The 16,193-nt window shown below is 52.0% G+C and overlaps 2 protein-coding genes across 2 annotated transcripts; one reads left to right on the top strand and one right to left on the bottom strand.

The window, feature by feature from the left end:
* Window positions 1-220: 220 nt before the first annotated feature.
* On the bottom strand, window positions 221-12,109 carry CCS (copper chaperone for superoxide dismutase). The gene is made up of 8 exons (XM_037053307.1): window positions 11,989-12,109; window positions 11,594-11,666; window positions 6,000-6,137; window positions 5,608-5,785; window positions 4,753-4,813; window positions 821-898; window positions 642-745; window positions 221-540 (listed from the first exon to the last, which is right to left on the bottom strand). Exons 1-8 carry the CDS (start codon window positions 12,025-12,027, stop codon window positions 387-389), a joined length of 825 nt encoding a protein of 274 aa, XP_036909202.1. The 5' UTR covers window positions 12,028-12,109; the 3' UTR covers window positions 221-386.
* Window positions 12,110-12,303: 194 nt separating this feature from the next.
* Window positions 12,304-15,406, top strand: CCDC87 (coiled-coil domain containing 87). Its single transcript, XM_037053306.1, has one exon. It carries the CDS (start codon window positions 12,338-12,340, stop codon window positions 14,954-14,956), a length of 2,619 nt encoding a protein of 872 aa, XP_036909201.1. The 5' UTR covers window positions 12,304-12,337; the 3' UTR covers window positions 14,957-15,406.
* The last annotated feature ends 787 nt before the right edge of the window (window positions 15,407-16,193 follow it).

Below are 16,193 nucleotides of genomic sequence, written 5' to 3'. Positions count from 1 at the left end.
ACCCAGGCTTGTGCCTTGACTGGGAATGGAACTGATGACCTTTCGGTTCGTGGGACCACACCCAGCGCCCTGAGCTACACCAGTTAGGGCAGGAGGTGTATAGGTTTAAACCCAGTTTGTTTGTTTTTTGTTTGTTTTGGCTCCAAAAGCCAAGACCTGGCCTTTGAAGTCCCAGGCAGTGGGACTATGATCACCAAGCCTGTGGGAACACACGGGGTTTGATATGAAAATAAAACTTTACTTTGCCAAGGGAGTCTCACAGCACTCCCCCACACACCCTGTATCCCTGCTCTCCTCGGACTGAACGAGCGGGCCTGCCCTCCTCTGCCACGAAGAGCATGGCGTCCAGCCAGGAGGAGAGTAGGGGCCTGAGGCTGAGGCCCTGCTCAGAGGTGGGCAGGGGGCTGGGCCGGCTCCTTCCGCCCCTCGCCAGCGATGGGCCGGCCTCGCTCTTCCCAGATGGTGAGGCCATCGCAGGAGCAGATCTGCTTGGGGTTCTGGAAGAGGCCGGCGGAGCGTGCGATGATGCCACAGGCCAACCTGCAGATGAACGCGTGGTCAAGAGCAGGCAGGCATTTGTCCAGCCCCTCGTGGGTCTGGCTGGCAAAGCACAGCTTCCTGCAGGGGGCGGCATTACCCACCTCTTTCCTGAGTTCCCCGTGATCTTGGATAAGGGATGGCCTCCACGGCCCAGGTCGTCTTCTCCCTCATCAATGACCAGGCTTCGTCCAATCACATCCCACACCTTTGAGGAGAGACAGCGGCCTCAGACAGTGGACCTATCTGGGAGGAAAGATCCTCATTTCCTTTTCCCCCTTACCTTCAGCTGCTCATCCTCTATCCTGAAGATGGCTCGTCCGTCAGCATCCGCGTGGACGTTTCCTAGGTCTCCCCGGTGCTGCAATAAGACCCAGGGGGGGAAACAGCACGTGGGGCACAGTTGCTAGGTTATGGCTACCCAGTATCTGATTCCACTCCCCAAAAGTACTAGTGTCCTCCTGTGGGTACAGTCAGGTAAAAGGAAGGGACGCCCGGGACACAAAGAAGCCAACTGGATGCTCCCTCCCTGGAGCTGAAATCCTGGGCGGAATGATAGCACTCTGAAAAGAGCCCTGACTTCCTTCTAGGAAGCCACGCCCACTGGACCAAACTGTTTCTCCTGTGAGGCCACTGCCCAGCCGGGCATCCTGGCCTCAGAAGCTAGCCCAGTCCCTGCTTCTTTCCAAGCAGGGCTCTCTGGCCTCCTGATGACTCTGTGAGCCCTTGGCAGTCTGCAGTTCCCCTGGGCCTCGGCTGGCCACGCCTGGCTTCTTGGCCATCAGAGGCAGCCAGCATCCCTTCCCTGACGTCCTGCTTCCAGGAAAAGAGAGAAGAAACACAACGGGCAAGGCGCCCGTCCTGCCTGTCCTCCCCTGCCCCCCAGAAGCTGGTTCTGCACACCTTCNGGATGCCCGGGACACAAAGAAGCCAACTGGATGCTCCCTCCCTGGAGCTGAAATCCTGGGCGGAATGATAGCGCTCTGAAAAGAGCCCTGACTTCCTTCTAGGAAGCCACGCCCACTGGACCAAACTGTTTCTCCTGCGAGGCCACTGCCCAGCCGGGCATCCTGGCCTCAGAAGCTAGCCCAGTCCCTGCTTCTTTCCAAGCAGGGTTCTCTGGCCTCCTGATGACTCTGTGAGCCCTTGGCAGTCTGCAGTTCCCCTGGGCCTCGGCTGGCCACGCCTGGCTTCTTGGCCATCAGAGGCAGCCAGCATCCCTTCCCTGACGTCCTGCTTCCAGGAAAAGAGAGAAGAAACACAACGGGCAAGGCGCCCGTCCTGCCTGTCCTCCCCTGCCCCCCAGAAGCTGGTTCTGCACACCTTCTCCCTGGAAGGCAATAAAAATGCCACAACACAGCTACTGAGCACCTCCTAAATCAGACACCTTCTGCCAGGCATGCGGTGCACTCACAGTCACCACCCTCCAGGGGTTTGCAGCTCGGTGGGAGACGGAGGACAGAAGAGTGATGATGACACATGGGGTTGGGACAACAGTGAGTGTGTATTTTGATCACAAGATCTTATTGGTGGGTCACAGACTCACATCTGTGCAAATAAACTGTCCCCAACCTGACACTTTGGGCAGAAGCAAGTGCCTGTCCTGTGCCTATGTGGGCCGGTACACAAGATGTTGCTGCAAAGCATGGCCACAAAGCACGTCACTATAAAATGGCCTGGACAAGCAGCAAGAAGAGCCACTTCTGCTTTATCCTGCTTCTCAGAGAGATATCTGCTGCTTATACCTGGCACTTCTGTTATGCCCTGTGTTGGGACTTTTATGGTAGAAAGACAAGGAAGAGGAGGCAATGACACAGAGCCTTGAGAATTTTCAGGACTTGGCTGAGGGCCAGCACACACACAGCGGCTCAGAGACATGACTCAGCAGCAGAGGGTCAGGAGAGGCAGCCTTTTCAGTCCCTCTCCTACACATGGGTGGGTGGGCCCGGGCCAGTGGCCTTGAATGCTGCACCAAGCAGCCTGGTGGGGCCTATACCACCAGGCACTGGAGAGCCAAGAAGGGTTTCGGGCACAGGCACGACATGGTGACCCCATGCTTTGGAGTAATCCCTTCAGTACAGCGTATGAAGAGAAAGGACTGGAGGGGGGAAGGAGAGAAGGAATGGAAACTGAGAGCATGTAGGGGACGTGCAACAGGCCATCCAGGCTTGGATGTAAATTCCCACATTGTGCACATTCCCACGTGGCCCAAACCAGATGCCGAAATCCATAATGAACCTGTCAGTCATCATGGCGGCCTTGGACATGCAGCTCTCCCTCAGGTCTTCCTGTCTATATCGAGGAGCAGTTGGCTCCACCTCCTTCTGATTCCCACCCCCCCCCCCACCTCCTAGAGGGGCTTGGGTCAGGGCATAGGTTGTAAGGTGGTCTCTTGCCCTTCAAAAACCTCCACAAGAGACACGGCTGCCAGCTCCCAGGGCTCTGCCTGTGGTGTACTTCGCCTGCCTAATTCTTGCTCGGCCCCCTTCAAGCATCAGTGAGGCAGACAGTCTCTAAGATGTATCTCCCCTGTGTTCACATCCTTGTATGCTCCGAGTGTGGGCTGAACCTAGTGTCACTTCCAAGATTAGGTTACAGGAAGAGTGTGGCTTTAATCTTGGATGCCATCTCTCACTTCCTAGCTCCGAGGGAAGCCAGCTGCTGTGTTGTGAGCTGCCCTAGGGAGAGACCCATGTGGCAAAGGACTGAGGTCTGGCCAATAGCCAGGGAGGCCCCGAGCCTGCCAAGAGCAACACGAGGAAGGGTGGGAGCAGATGCGCCCTGCCTGGAGCCTGGACGTGGCTGCAGCCTGGGAGAGGCCCCCAGTGAAACTGTGTGATGATGTTTGTTGTTTTAAACCCCCAGCGTTGGAGTCATTTGCTTCACAGCAATAGATACGTTTGAACACAAGCATGGCTTTCCTCCAACTCTGGGGTTGAGAGAGGAGGAGTAAAAGCCTCTGACCATGAGAAATGTGACGGAGCAGTCAAAAGTCCAAACAATCAGTTACAATGAATTAGAACAAACACATGCTATGTTTTCATCTGTTTTGTGGCAGAAGGATGCAAGCACTCCAGGTAGAAAATAAAGACCAAGGAAGCCTGTGAGTCCTGGAGGGTGTAAAGGGGAGTCACGACCTCTCAGGACCAGGACCCAGAGCCTGCCTGGCACTGAATGTCGCAAAGGGGAAAAACACACCCAGGAGGAGAAGTAGAGGTGGTAGGTGTGAGGACAGGGCCCCAGGAACATCACAGGGAGTGGATGCCATCCTCCCGGTCTGACGAAGTGACAATCTGGTGTTAACAGGTCTCCAACACCTCTCGCTATCACTTTAACAAAGATCAAGCAGACCTCCTCTGTCCCTAGCAGGGCTCAGACCACGTTCTAAGCCCACACTGATTTATTTCTACAATGATCCTCCCACTAAAGCTAGAAGTCCTGGTTTTCCATTCTCTGTGCAATACCAAGTTTCTCGTTAAAAAATCAATCCACCTCCATTACATAAAATGTTGTCTCGTTGCACTTCAATGGAATAATGAAAAGAGGCCCAGCGGTGTAGGCGCAGTGGGACTGGCCACGGGGTGGCGGCTGCTGAAGCTGGGTAACAGGGACCTGGGGGTTCAGGATGGTAGTTTCTCCACTTTGGAATGTTTGAACTTTTTGTCCTAGATTGAGGCACTAAAAATAACCATATTTACCTAAGGGAAAAAATGAGTCCATTTAAATCAAACCATTGAGTAACAGAACAAGCAGCACTCGGATAAGGCAAAAATCATTAAGGCAGCATGTGACTTGCCCGTGAGGAAAACACTTTTCCAGTGCAAATGAAATTCCAGGACCAGGGGGAGGTGAAGCGTCCAGAATGGCCTGTGTGGCTCAGGGAAAACCTTCCATTTCTACACTGTCACTTCTCCAGGAAGCTTTCCCACTGCCCAGGCCCTTCAGGCTGTATCAGGGGCTGGCTCTGGGCTCCCAGGGCCCCCGCCAGGATCCTCTCACTGTGCTGCAGCCAGAGTGCTTGGCGGTCTCCCCTGCCCAGCTGTGAGCTCCTGGGGGCAACCCCTGGCCACAGAGAGTGTCAGTCAATGCTTGTAACTGGAACAAAATACGGGGACCAAAAAGGAATCTCACTCAAAGGTTCTGAGAGCTGTCTGCCCTGCCTCTGAGACTTTGGGGCTCTGTCTCGGCCCAAGCCTCACACAGTGGAACACTTACCCGGTCAGCGTCCTGGGGGCCCCCATGAGATGTTCCATCAGGGTTAAAGTGGTCCCCACAGCTAAGAATAAAAGGTATCAGGTGGGCAGTGAAACAGCAGCCCACAGGGCAGGTGATCCACCCTCTTACTTTAATTACATTTGTTTCATTCATTCATTCATTCGTTCATTCAACAAACATACATGTTCTGTACCAGGCTTTGGGCAGAGGGCACTAAAAAGAATCAAGCCCTGGCTAGTGTGGCTCAGTGGACTGAGCACTGTCCTGTGACCTAAAAGGTCACCAGTTCGATTCCTAGCCAGGGTGCAGCCTGGGTTGTGAGCCAGGTCCCTGGTTAGGAACATGTGGGAGGCAACCAATCAATGTGTCTCCTGCACACTGATGTTTCTCTCCCTCTCCTTTTGCCCTTCTTCCCTTCTAAAAGTAAAGAAATAAAATCTTTTTTTAAAAAAAGAAGAATCAAACATGAGTCTTGCCCTCAATAAGCTCCTAGGGGAGACACAAACGAGTAATCAACTAAGTGTTGCAGCATGATAAACACCATGACACGGGACCTGCCTCTCCCATATCCAAGAGGCAGTAAGGTGGCTATGAGCAGGAACATCAAGGTCAGATTTTGGTTCAAACCCCGACTCTACTATGTACATGCTCTGGGGCTTTTGACAAGTCACTTAACCTCTTTGAGCCTCAGTTTCCTCATCTGTAGACTGGGCCTGTATGTACATGCCTCATAGAGTACTTATGAGGACCATAAAGTGTGAAAGTGTGCCTAAGGGCTGCATATAGCCTCCTACACATAGTGGGGACACAACTGGGGTGATGAGGATGCTACAAGGGAGGTTACAGATGACTTACCTGTTGCAGTTCCTTGTAAGGTCCCCGAACTGATGGACATGGAGTCCGTGTGGCCCAGGCTCTAGGCCGTCAATGCTTCCCTCAATGAGGCAGTGCTCAGGGGTTAGCTGCAGGAAGCGCACCACCCCCTGCACGGGGCCAGGTCCTCCCACAATGGCCACTGCTGCCCCCAGATTCTCTGCAAGATAGGAGGCACCTGGGTGGGCTTGCCACCTCACCCAGCCCCACCCCTTCGCCAGCTGGGGAAGGGCGGGAGAGAGCCCCACATAGCTTTCACACCTTCTCCAAAGCCTCTCCAACCCAAAGCCACAAAATCCTACGGTTAGGTTTAAACCAGCCCCAGGCCACCTCCCTCCCAGGAAGGCAAGGCCAAGGCCACAGTGGTTACTCACGCAAAAGGCCACTGCCCATGCCCTTGAGTACCGCCTGCCGCCCTGTTCCTTCTAAGAGGGCTTGCACCTCCTGGCTGGGCAGGGTGGTCTGCACCAGGACCATCTGGTTCTCCAACTGCACCTCTACACTCTGGACACCTGGGAGGAGAGAGAGGGCAGAGGGCAGCCGAGGGCTGGCGACCCTGCACTGGGGACAGGCAGAAGAGAAACAGAGCAGGTGACTCCCCCTCCCCATCTACACCAACCTCCCATGGCTGAGGGCAGGCTGAAGCTGCCTTCTGTAAGGCCCTTAACCTCTCTGAGGCTGTTTCTTTGTAAATAAAGTGGGGATACCGTCACCTCACTCCCAGAATTGTTATGAGTCCTTAGTACATGGCAGGCATTGTTTATTACTTTTGAAACATAGATAAGTCTTTAAAAAATGTCTTTATAGCCCTGGCCGGTGTAGCTCAGTGGATTGAGTGCAGGCCTGCAAACCAAAGCATCACAGGTTTGATTCCCAGTCAGGGCACATGCCTGAGTTGCAGGTTGTATCCCCAGTATGGGGTGTGCTAGAGGCAACCACACAACGATGTTGCACTCCCTCTCTTTCTCCCTCCCTTCCCCATCTCTCTAAAATAAATAAATAAACTCTTTTTAAAAATGCCTTTATAAAAGCAGGCTATCAGACCCACACCGTTCATAATAGCCAAAGGTGGAAACAACCCAAAGGCCCATCCACTGATGAATGGATAAACAACATGTGTTATTTCAATGCAGCAAAGCCCCGTTCAGCCAGAAAAAGGGATGAAGCATTGGCAGGTGCCACAACATGGACGAACCTTGAAAATACTGTTGTGGGAAAGCCAGTCACAGAAGGCCACATATTAGATGATGCCGTTCTGGGAGAAATGTCCAGAATAGGCAAATCTATAAAGACGGAAAGTAGACTGAGGGTGGGGTAATGGGAGGCTGGTAGCTAAAGCGTTCAATTTCCTCATGAGCTGGTGAAATATAAAATTGATAGTGATTGTACAACTCCGTGAATATACTAAAAGCCACTGAACTATATATTTTAAAGGGGTAAATTTTGTGATGCATGAGTTATACCTCAATAAAGCTCATATCACCATCATTATGAGAAATAACATTTTCTGAGTGTGCACTGTGGGCTTTTTTGTACTTCATCTGAAGTTACTCCTTCCACACTCAAGCAATCCTGTGAGTTGGGTACAGAGAAACTAAGAAACTTGCTCGAAGTCACACTGTAGTAAATTGTGGGACCTGCAGTTCCCCCCAGGCACCCCAGCTCCGGAGCCCAGGCACTTCCCCTGGACGCTGCTCACCCGAGAAGCAGCCCCCAGCCTCCAGGCAGGTGGGGACCCCTTCCTCTGCCCTCAAGCTGCCACTTCCCTGCATAAGTCACACTGCACCGATTCCAGTCCTCTGTGCAGGCCCAAGCTCTGTGCGTTCCACAAGGGTCAGGTTCAAGCGTCAGTGTGTCTCAATTGGCCCCAAATCCCCGAAGTCACCCCTGTGTGTACATAGCCAGTGGGACAATTCTGACACATGCTCAGCTTTGACGAACATTGAGCCAACTCAAAGAAGGATGAGAGGGGCTTCTTTCATTTGGATATTTGGGGCTGCCAAGCCTTTTAAGAGAACTCTTGAATCATCAGCCAGTTCAGAGGGATGGGCCAGAAACTCTAGATGCTGCTCTTACCTGTAGGGCTAATAGTCATTCTCGTTTAATCTCAGTGTGTCTGCTGCGCTGCGAGCAAGCCCAGGGGAGCCGTGGGCAGGCCAGGAGACACGGGTTAAACGCACTGTTCGGCTAGTGCTGTGCGAACTGAATGCTACACTGACTATTGGCCTTCCCTTCAACCTTGGTTTCCCTGCCCCGTATTCTTTCAACAAATGTGTACTTGGCGTGGAGGAGGCCAGGGTCGGGGAAAGCACTGGTCCTAGTCCTCAGGGAGCTCACAGGCTGTGGGAGAACTCAGAATATGCCTGGGTTAACCATCAGGCAGAGAAGAGAATAACAACTCCCAAGACACAGACAAGGTGCCTCAGCTGTTCAGATTCCTCCCTGCTCAAAGGAGGCAAAACTGGGAAGCGCCACTGGGAGGGGGCAGCAACTAAGAGACAGGAATATCTGGCTGTGGCTACAAGGGTCTCACTGGCTTGCTTCTTCAGATTCCCCGCCGCTCCCCTGACCCTGCTGGGAGCAGGCAGAATGTGTGAGAGATCAGGCAGGCAGGCCCGTCTCCTCCCCTACGGGAAAGGGCAACCCTGTGAACACATGAGATCTTGCTTCCCAGCACATCACGTCATCGGTTTGACTCAAACTCATACAAATTCTCTAAAAAAAAAAAAGGAACAAGGCAATCCTGTGAAAAGGAAACCCCTCCAAATGACCAAACTGTGCCTCGCTCCACACAGCATCTCAGCCTGGGCCCCCCAGCAGCCTGTGATGCCTTGGAGTTCCAGGCCCACAAAGAGGTGCCTCTGGATACAAAGGGGCTGTAGGGAGGACGGGTGGCGGGGAGATCCTGCAGCCTGAGCCTGCAGTGTGTACAAGAGCTGTGTGCTCCGCTTTACAAACATCGGGACTGCGATACTGTTCTCATGTGGCAGGTGAGGAAAGGAAGCTAGAAGCTCAAACGACTGGCTTGAGGCCACAAGGCTTGGAAGGCCTCTGGGAATATATCCAAAGGCACCCAAAACACGAATCGAAAGAACATAAGCACCCCTATGTTCACTGCAGTTGCAGCATTACTTACAATCGTCAAGATATGGAAGCAGCCCGACTGTCCCTCAGCAGATGAGGGGATAAACCAACCACTGAGCATTTACACAACGGAATTCTCAGCCATAAAAGGACAATTTTACCTTTACAACAGTATTGATGGACTTGAACCTAGACTTTGATTTTAATGCCATGGGAAGCCACTGGGAGAGGCCGTAGTGGACAGTGGTGGAGGGTGTGGGCTCTGAGGTTGAAATCCTCAGTCTGCTACATACCAGCTGTGTGGCCTTGGACAAGTTACTCAACATTTCTGTTGAATTTTCTATTCAGATTCTTCACATGCAAATGGAGATAGTAATACTATCTACTTCAGAGGGTTATCGAAGACCTAAATGAGTTATTCATATATAGCACTTAACACAGTGCCCGGCCCATGGGAAGCTCTCAAACATTATTACTTCTAGAAGATTCTACACAGGGCAGCCACATTATCTAATGTGTGATTTCAAAAATCATTCTTGCTTTTCTTTTTTTTTTTAATATTCTCACTTGAGGACATTTTTTTCATTGCTTTTAGAGAGAGAGAAAGGGAGAAAGAGAAGTGTCAATGAGAGAGAGGCATCGATCAGTGGCCTCCCATATGTGCCCAGATTATATGTCACCACCAGGGATCTCACATGCCCAGACCTGGGATCATATGTGCCTGGACTGGGGAATAGAACCTGCAACCTTTCGACTATGATGCTCCAACCAACTGAGCCATACCGGCTGGGGCTCACTCTGGCTTTTATATGGAAACGCTATCAAAGTGGGCAACAGACACAACAGGGAACCCAAAGATGATGCTCTTGTTAGGGTCTGGGAGAGGTGAGGTGGCTTGGATTGGTATGAAGGCCAAAGTATGGAAAAAGAGAGGCTGGATTCTTAGTATGTTTCAGACATACAGTAGACAAAACTTCATGACAGAGGAGCTTCAGGGCAGGTGGGTTCCTGATCTGGGGTCTCTTAAGGAGAGCTGATTCTCTGCTCCTGAAGTGGGGGGCTCCAAGTGGGGAGCTCTTTGTAACTGTGCACTTCCTGAGCTCCTCACCTGAGTCTGAACCCAGAAGCTGGTCCTCCAGCTATGCAGCAGTTCAGTTTGGCCGGTGAAGCCCAGAGTGTGGCTGAGCCAGCCCTTGTTTGGCTCAGCACTCGGTGAGAAAGAAAAGATAAGCCCACAGGGAACTCCAGGGTTCGTGATAAGGGTTCAAAAAAGCAGGCCTTGGGCTGGGCGTTCCTCCCACTTATACCTGCTATACGTGCTATACATGAACAGGAACAGAGCTCTATTCTCCAAAGCCCTAGACCACTAAAATGGACAAATTCCTCACCCCTCTCAGCCCATAAAAAGCCAAGCCAGTTCCAGTTACCCAGAACAGAAAATGTAGCCACCAGAGGTCTTTTTCTGTGCCTGAGAAATCTGCTGAGGGTGAAAATCTGCTGTGTCCAACAAAAAGTCTAGCTGTTTGCTCCCCCAGCAAGAATGGTTTACAGGAAGTGGACAGCCCAACATTCTCAGAAACCTTTGGTCAGAGCACCAAACCCCAGGTGGAATGGCTCAGTCTCCTGAGACCCTCACCCATCTTCCCCAAACGCATAGCACATCCAACTTCAAGCCGTGTACTCTCCTTCCTCCACCGAACCGATCACTACCTGTAAGTCCCAGGATTCAGTGTGTTCTCACCCCATGCCAAAGACTTTTCTAAAGTGCTGATTGTAACTAATTTACTCTTCAGGACAATTCTCCAGAGTAGTTTCCATTATCATGCCCGTTGAAACACTGAAGAAACAGAGGCACAGCCCTGGCTGGTGAGGGCTCAGTGGACTGAGCGCTGGCCTGTAAACCAAAGGGTCTCCAGTTCGATTCCCAGTCAGGGCACATGCCTGAGTTGCGGGCCAGGTCCCCAGTGGGGGGTGTGCAAGAGGCAACCACACAATTCATGTTTCTCTCCCTCTCTTTCTCCTTCCCTTCCTCTCTCTAAAAAAATAAATAGATAAAATCTTTTAAAAGAAAGAGAGAAACAGAGGCACAAAAAGTTGCATACCTAAGGTTTCAGTGCCATAAAGAGGGGATCTGAACCCAAACAGTCTATCTCTAACACACATACCCCTAACAGCTATGACATATTCTGCCCTACACAGAATATGTAGAATATGCCCCACTGTCCCCGCTTTAGAATCCATCTAACCTCACCCCTTCCCAGACCTTCCCTTCCAGGAGTAATGCTTGTGTGCTCATCTTTACCTAAGGCAGGGCTGTGCCTGAAACACGTGTGAACCCTTCTCCCTAAAAAGCCCCCAGTGCCTGGTCTATAGCTCCCAAATGACTTGATGAACATTTAACAGAATCAAAGGAAGGTAGTTCCCAGTGCCATGCTGGTGGTTCTGCTTCTCAGATCTTTCCAGTCGTGTCAGGTCACCTCCAGACCAGATAGCTAGCTGACTTTTAAGAACCAGGAGCTGCCTAGGATGGGACATGGCCAGGGCTGCTATTTGCTTTGTCAAGATTATGCTGTTTCACAAGCACGAAGTGCTTGTTTTTCAGGGAACTCCTTCTGTAAGCATGGCTATACTCAGTCTAGCCCCTTAATTTCCAGGCACGTGAGGCTTAAAACACCAGAAGGACAGGCAGTTGCTGGCAGGGCAGGCTTGAGACCTGTGCTCCAGGCTCTGCCTCTGGGGCTCTGTGTGACTTTGAGAACAATCTTTCCTCTCTCTGGATCTCAATTTCTGCATCTGTAAAATGGGAGTATGGTCGGTCTAAGAGATTTGTCCACCTGTCCCAGAGGCCTCTGGACGGTCTACAGAAAACTAATTTGGCTCCTACCTGCCACTCCTTGCAGGGACTTGTGCACCGCATCCACACAGCTCTGACAGGTCATCTGCACCGCGAACTCCAGCTGCAAGGGAGGCAGGTACTGACCGATGAGCTATGTGTACCCCTCTTGCACGACCCTGTTTCACTACTTCCCCTACAACTACCCCAAAGGCCTGGGAAACGTCCCACGTGACTCCTCCTGAAGCGCCTTCTTCATTATCACTCATTTCAGGACCAACACCTTCCAACATTAACGCCACAGACCCTGCTACTCTCGCACTCTTTTCTTGCTGGGGCCTCGGGTCCCGCCCCTGGTGCCCACTTCTTCCCCGCTTCCCGAGATCACCCATAGGAGTCGAAGCTAATTGCCCCGTTAGGCCCTCACAAGAGGCTTCGGACCTCACCGTGCAGGTGGCCCCACGGTCCCCCGAGTCCGAGGCCATCTTGAATGCTGTCACTGGCCAGAAGACGTGAACAGGTAGAGTCTTCTGTTCTGAAATCCACAAGACTTCAGCTTGTAGCGGAAATCTAGTGCACAGTCCCTAGGAGGCGGAGCCTCGAAAGCCAGACTTTGCCCTGCCTCCTGGTGCGCGCGCACGCAAGGCCTGGCTCTCACTGCCCCCGCCCCCGCAAGCATAGTTCAACGCTCGGCGAGCTCAGGCAGCGCAGGCGCACTCTGGCCGTCTGGTCCCCGGTTCCCTTAGTAACCCCTAGGCCGCCTCGGGTCTCACAACGGGCGCAGCCGGCACTAAAATGGAGCCTTTTAAACCGGAACCCGAGCTCCAGCAGGTTTACCACCGGTTGCTGCGTCCGCTGTCGCTCTTCCCCAGCAGAATGACGCGCCCAGAGGCTCAGAAGCGTCTCCTGCAGGAGGTCCCGATGCTACCGTCCCTGCCTGTCTCGAGGCTGACAGTGGTGTCGGTGTGCCGCCAGGTGGCCAAGCGACTGGCCAGTTGTGGGCTGGAGGAGCACATGCCTCCTGAGGGCCGACACCGTTTCACAGAGGTCATTTTGGACGAGCTAAAGTGCAGCTGGCGGGAGCCTCCCACCGAACCTAGTCTGAGCCACTTGAACAACCAGAGACTGCGGAAGCGGCTCCTGGTTTATGTGCTGCTCAGCTGTGAGCGGCTCTTCCTCTGTTACCTGCACTTGCTGAAGACCAGGTCGACCTCCACATATGTCTACACTGAATCAGCCACGCTCACCCGGCTGGCCGCCAGCCTCGCCAGGGACTGCACAGTCTTCCTCACCAGTCCCGAGGTCTACCGTGGCCTGCTTGCTGATTTCCGCGCCCTGCTGAAAATCGAGGAGGCCCAGGGCGGCATATTGAAGCTGCGCCCCTTCAGCCCCCCTGGGGCCGTCAAACCACCTTCTCACAGCGCCCACTTCTCCCAAGTGCCATGCTGCCACCTCAACCTGAACTATCTCATCCAGCTCAGTCGCTCGCCAGAGTTTTTCAGAGAACCTGAACCGGATCCATTGATGGAATTGAAGTCCATCCCCCAGCTGAAGAGGAGAAAGGCTCTACCCTGGCTGTACGCCGTGCAAAAGCAGCAAGCAAGCTTCACTTCCTCACAGACTGTGTTGCAGCCTGGGTGCTCCGTAGCTCTCACCGATGGGTCCCCCCTCACCTCCCATTTGCTTCTCTACCCCCAGCTCCAGAAGAGCCAGTCCATGCCCTCTCTGCGTGAGGGCTGGAAGCTAGCAGATGAATTGGGTCTTCCTTCACTCTCCCCTCGTCCAGTAACCCCGTTGGTCCTGTTTGCAGAGAGCAAGCCAGAGCTGGTGGGGGACATGGTGGCTGAGGACCTGAAGCAGATGATGAAGAGCATGAAATTGGAGTGGACTACCTACTCACCAATAGACTCCGGTGTGCCCCCACTCCTGGGGGCCCAGACCCACCACTCGGCTGCAACACATCCCATGGAAGAGCTCCAGAGAATGTTGAACGAGGAAGAAGAAACCTCTGGGCAGTGGGGTCCCCAGTCCTCCAAATCCCCTCCACTTCATCCACAGCCAGTGACCGTTACCCTGAAGCTAAGAAATCAGATCGTGGTCCAGGCAGCTGGTGTACAAGTCTCTGAGAGAAAGTTTTTGGATTCCTTCCACGTTGAGGAGACCGGAGCCCTATACAACCACCTAGCTAGTGAACTGGAACCCCATCTTATCGAGAAAATGGATATTGATCACTTTTTTGGTAATAGCATCAGGGAGGTCTACAAGGAGTTGATGAGCAGTGTCTCTACTGACCACTTCTCTTTTGACCAGGGACCCCTGATCGAGCCTGCAGCCAGTAAAGACTGGTCAATGTTCCTGGTCTCAGCCTTTCTGCGTCAAGAACAGCAGTATCATGTCATCAACCCCAAGCTGGCTGGTCTTTTTCCCCAGAGACCGAACACTTTACAGTCCAACCCTGATAGGATGTCCTCCCTTGCATCACTCCAAGCAGGCAAAGGCTGGGAGGTGCCATTAAACAAGACGGCAGGGATGACCTGGTGGAAAACCACTCTGTCTGTGGATGACTATTTTAAGTACCTCACCAACCAGGAGACAGATTTCCTCCATGTCATCTTCCAAATGTATGAAGAGGAGGCTCCTGTGGAGATCATAGCCCCTGCCAGAGAGTCCCTAAAGATTCAGCACCCACCTCCATTGCTAGAAGATGAAGAGCCAGACTTTGTGCCAGGAGAGTGGGATTGGAACACAGTGCTGGGGCACAGTCTAGAAACTAAGAGGACCAACCACTTGGGAGAACCCCACAAAATCCTCAGCCTGCAGAAGCGTCTGGAGCGGTTGTGGTCCATGCTTGAGGTTCCCAACAAGGAACGGTTGGACATGGCCATCAAGTACAGCTCCAATGCCCGTCTGAGGCAGCTGCCTTCACTGGTGAGTGCCTGGGAGCAGACCCTGCAGCCCATTCAGCGGCGGGAGATGTGGCTGGGGAAACTGGAGTGGTTTGAGCGACAGGCCTCCGACCCCAACCGTTTCTTCCAAAAGACTGACGCAGAACTGAGTCGCTTCCTGGAGGAAAATCACATCCGCGACCATCTACACAGGAAGCTCAATCTAATGGAGGCTCCTTTGGTTTCGCTCCTAAAGGAGGTTGAATTAATCTTTGGTGAGCCAGTGACCTTCAAGGGCAGGCCCTACCTGGACAAGATGAAGCGTGACAAAGTGGAGATGCTCTACTGGCTGCAGCAGAGGCGGCGGGTGCACCACCTGGTCCGGACATGGAAGGCCTCCCACCAGCCAGCCATGTTGGGGAGGCTCAGCAGCCCACCTTTAATAGCCCCTGGGAACAGTCCTAGGTCAAGTGCCCTCAAATCCCTCCCTCACCCTGCAACACCCCGCAGCTCCACCCAGACCTCTTGACAGCTTTGAAAGAAGAAATATCTGGGAGAGCAGGTTTCAGGAACACTGTGCTTCCAACTACAAAGGGACTGAGACTAACACTTTATTTTGACTGTGCAGTTCTCATAAAAGAATCCCCAAGACCAGTGTTCCCATTTATGTCAAGCTGAGCACAATGCTGCCAAAATCCCATGTTTCAGAAGAACTCAGACCATTGCTTGGAGTTCATTGTAATGAAAAATATCAGACAGAAGCAAACCATCACCTTTGGGAAACCTTGGCATTTCTTTCACACTACATTAAATCGGCTGATAAAAATCCAAATCAAATGGCTCTGTGACATAATGGTTAAGAGCTAGAGCTCTGGAGTTAGTAAATCTGAATTTAAACCCTGGCTGTGTAACCTTGGCCAAATTACTTCCCTTCTCTGTACCTGGATGATCATAAGTCAGGTGAGGGGTTGAGTATAGGTTGTCACTTCTTCTAGTTCTAGCATAAAAATTTTATTATATTTTTTACCAATTAATGCAAGCACATGGTACAAAGTACACAATGGTTTGTCCCAAAAAGTAAGTCTCCTTTGCGTCCTTACCTCTAGGACCTCAGCTCCCTGCCTGCAGGGGACAGCTGTTACCGGGTTCCTGTGTCTCTCTCCATTCCCTCATTCAGTGAATCATTATTGAGTATCTACTAGTTATTTATGCTTGGTTTATATCACTGAACAAGATAAAAATTCTTACCCTTTGTAGAGTTTACATTCTACTGGAGGGAAATAGATGATAAATCATAAACACAGCACCTAAGTGCACTGAATGATAAAAATATCGGCAGGTGATAAGTACTGTGGAAAAGAGAAAAGGAGTAGGGTAAGAAGAAATAAAGGATGAGGGTGTGGTTTTAATGAGGGTAGTCAGTATACGCCTCAGTGAGAAGGTAAGATTTGAGCCAAGGGTTGAAGGAAGGGAAGAAATGAGCCCCATAGAGACATTTGGGACAAAAACAACTGACAGCCACTGCAAAAACCTAAGGCAAGTAGATGCCTGGGGTGTCTCAGAAAAGCAGGGTGGCCAGCGTCACCAGTGGAGCAGAGCTGGGAGAAAGATGAGTCAGAGGGGTAATGTCTAGGAACCAAGAGGCAAGTTAGATTATGTGAGGCCTCATAGGTCATCGTGTGATCTAGGTCAGAGATAGACTACATACATGAGAGCATATGTGTATGTATTACATATGCGTATGTTTATAACTACATCAATGGTAG

This window comes from Sturnira hondurensis, unplaced genomic scaffold, assembly GCF_014824575.4.
Source record: "Sturnira hondurensis isolate 20B ecotype Veracruz unplaced genomic scaffold, ASM1482457v3 Scaffold0007797, whole genome shotgun sequence".
Lineage (NCBI taxonomy): Eukaryota > Metazoa > Chordata > Mammalia > Chiroptera > Phyllostomidae > Sturnira > Sturnira hondurensis.
This window is presented reverse-complemented; position numbering and strand designations above follow the sequence as displayed.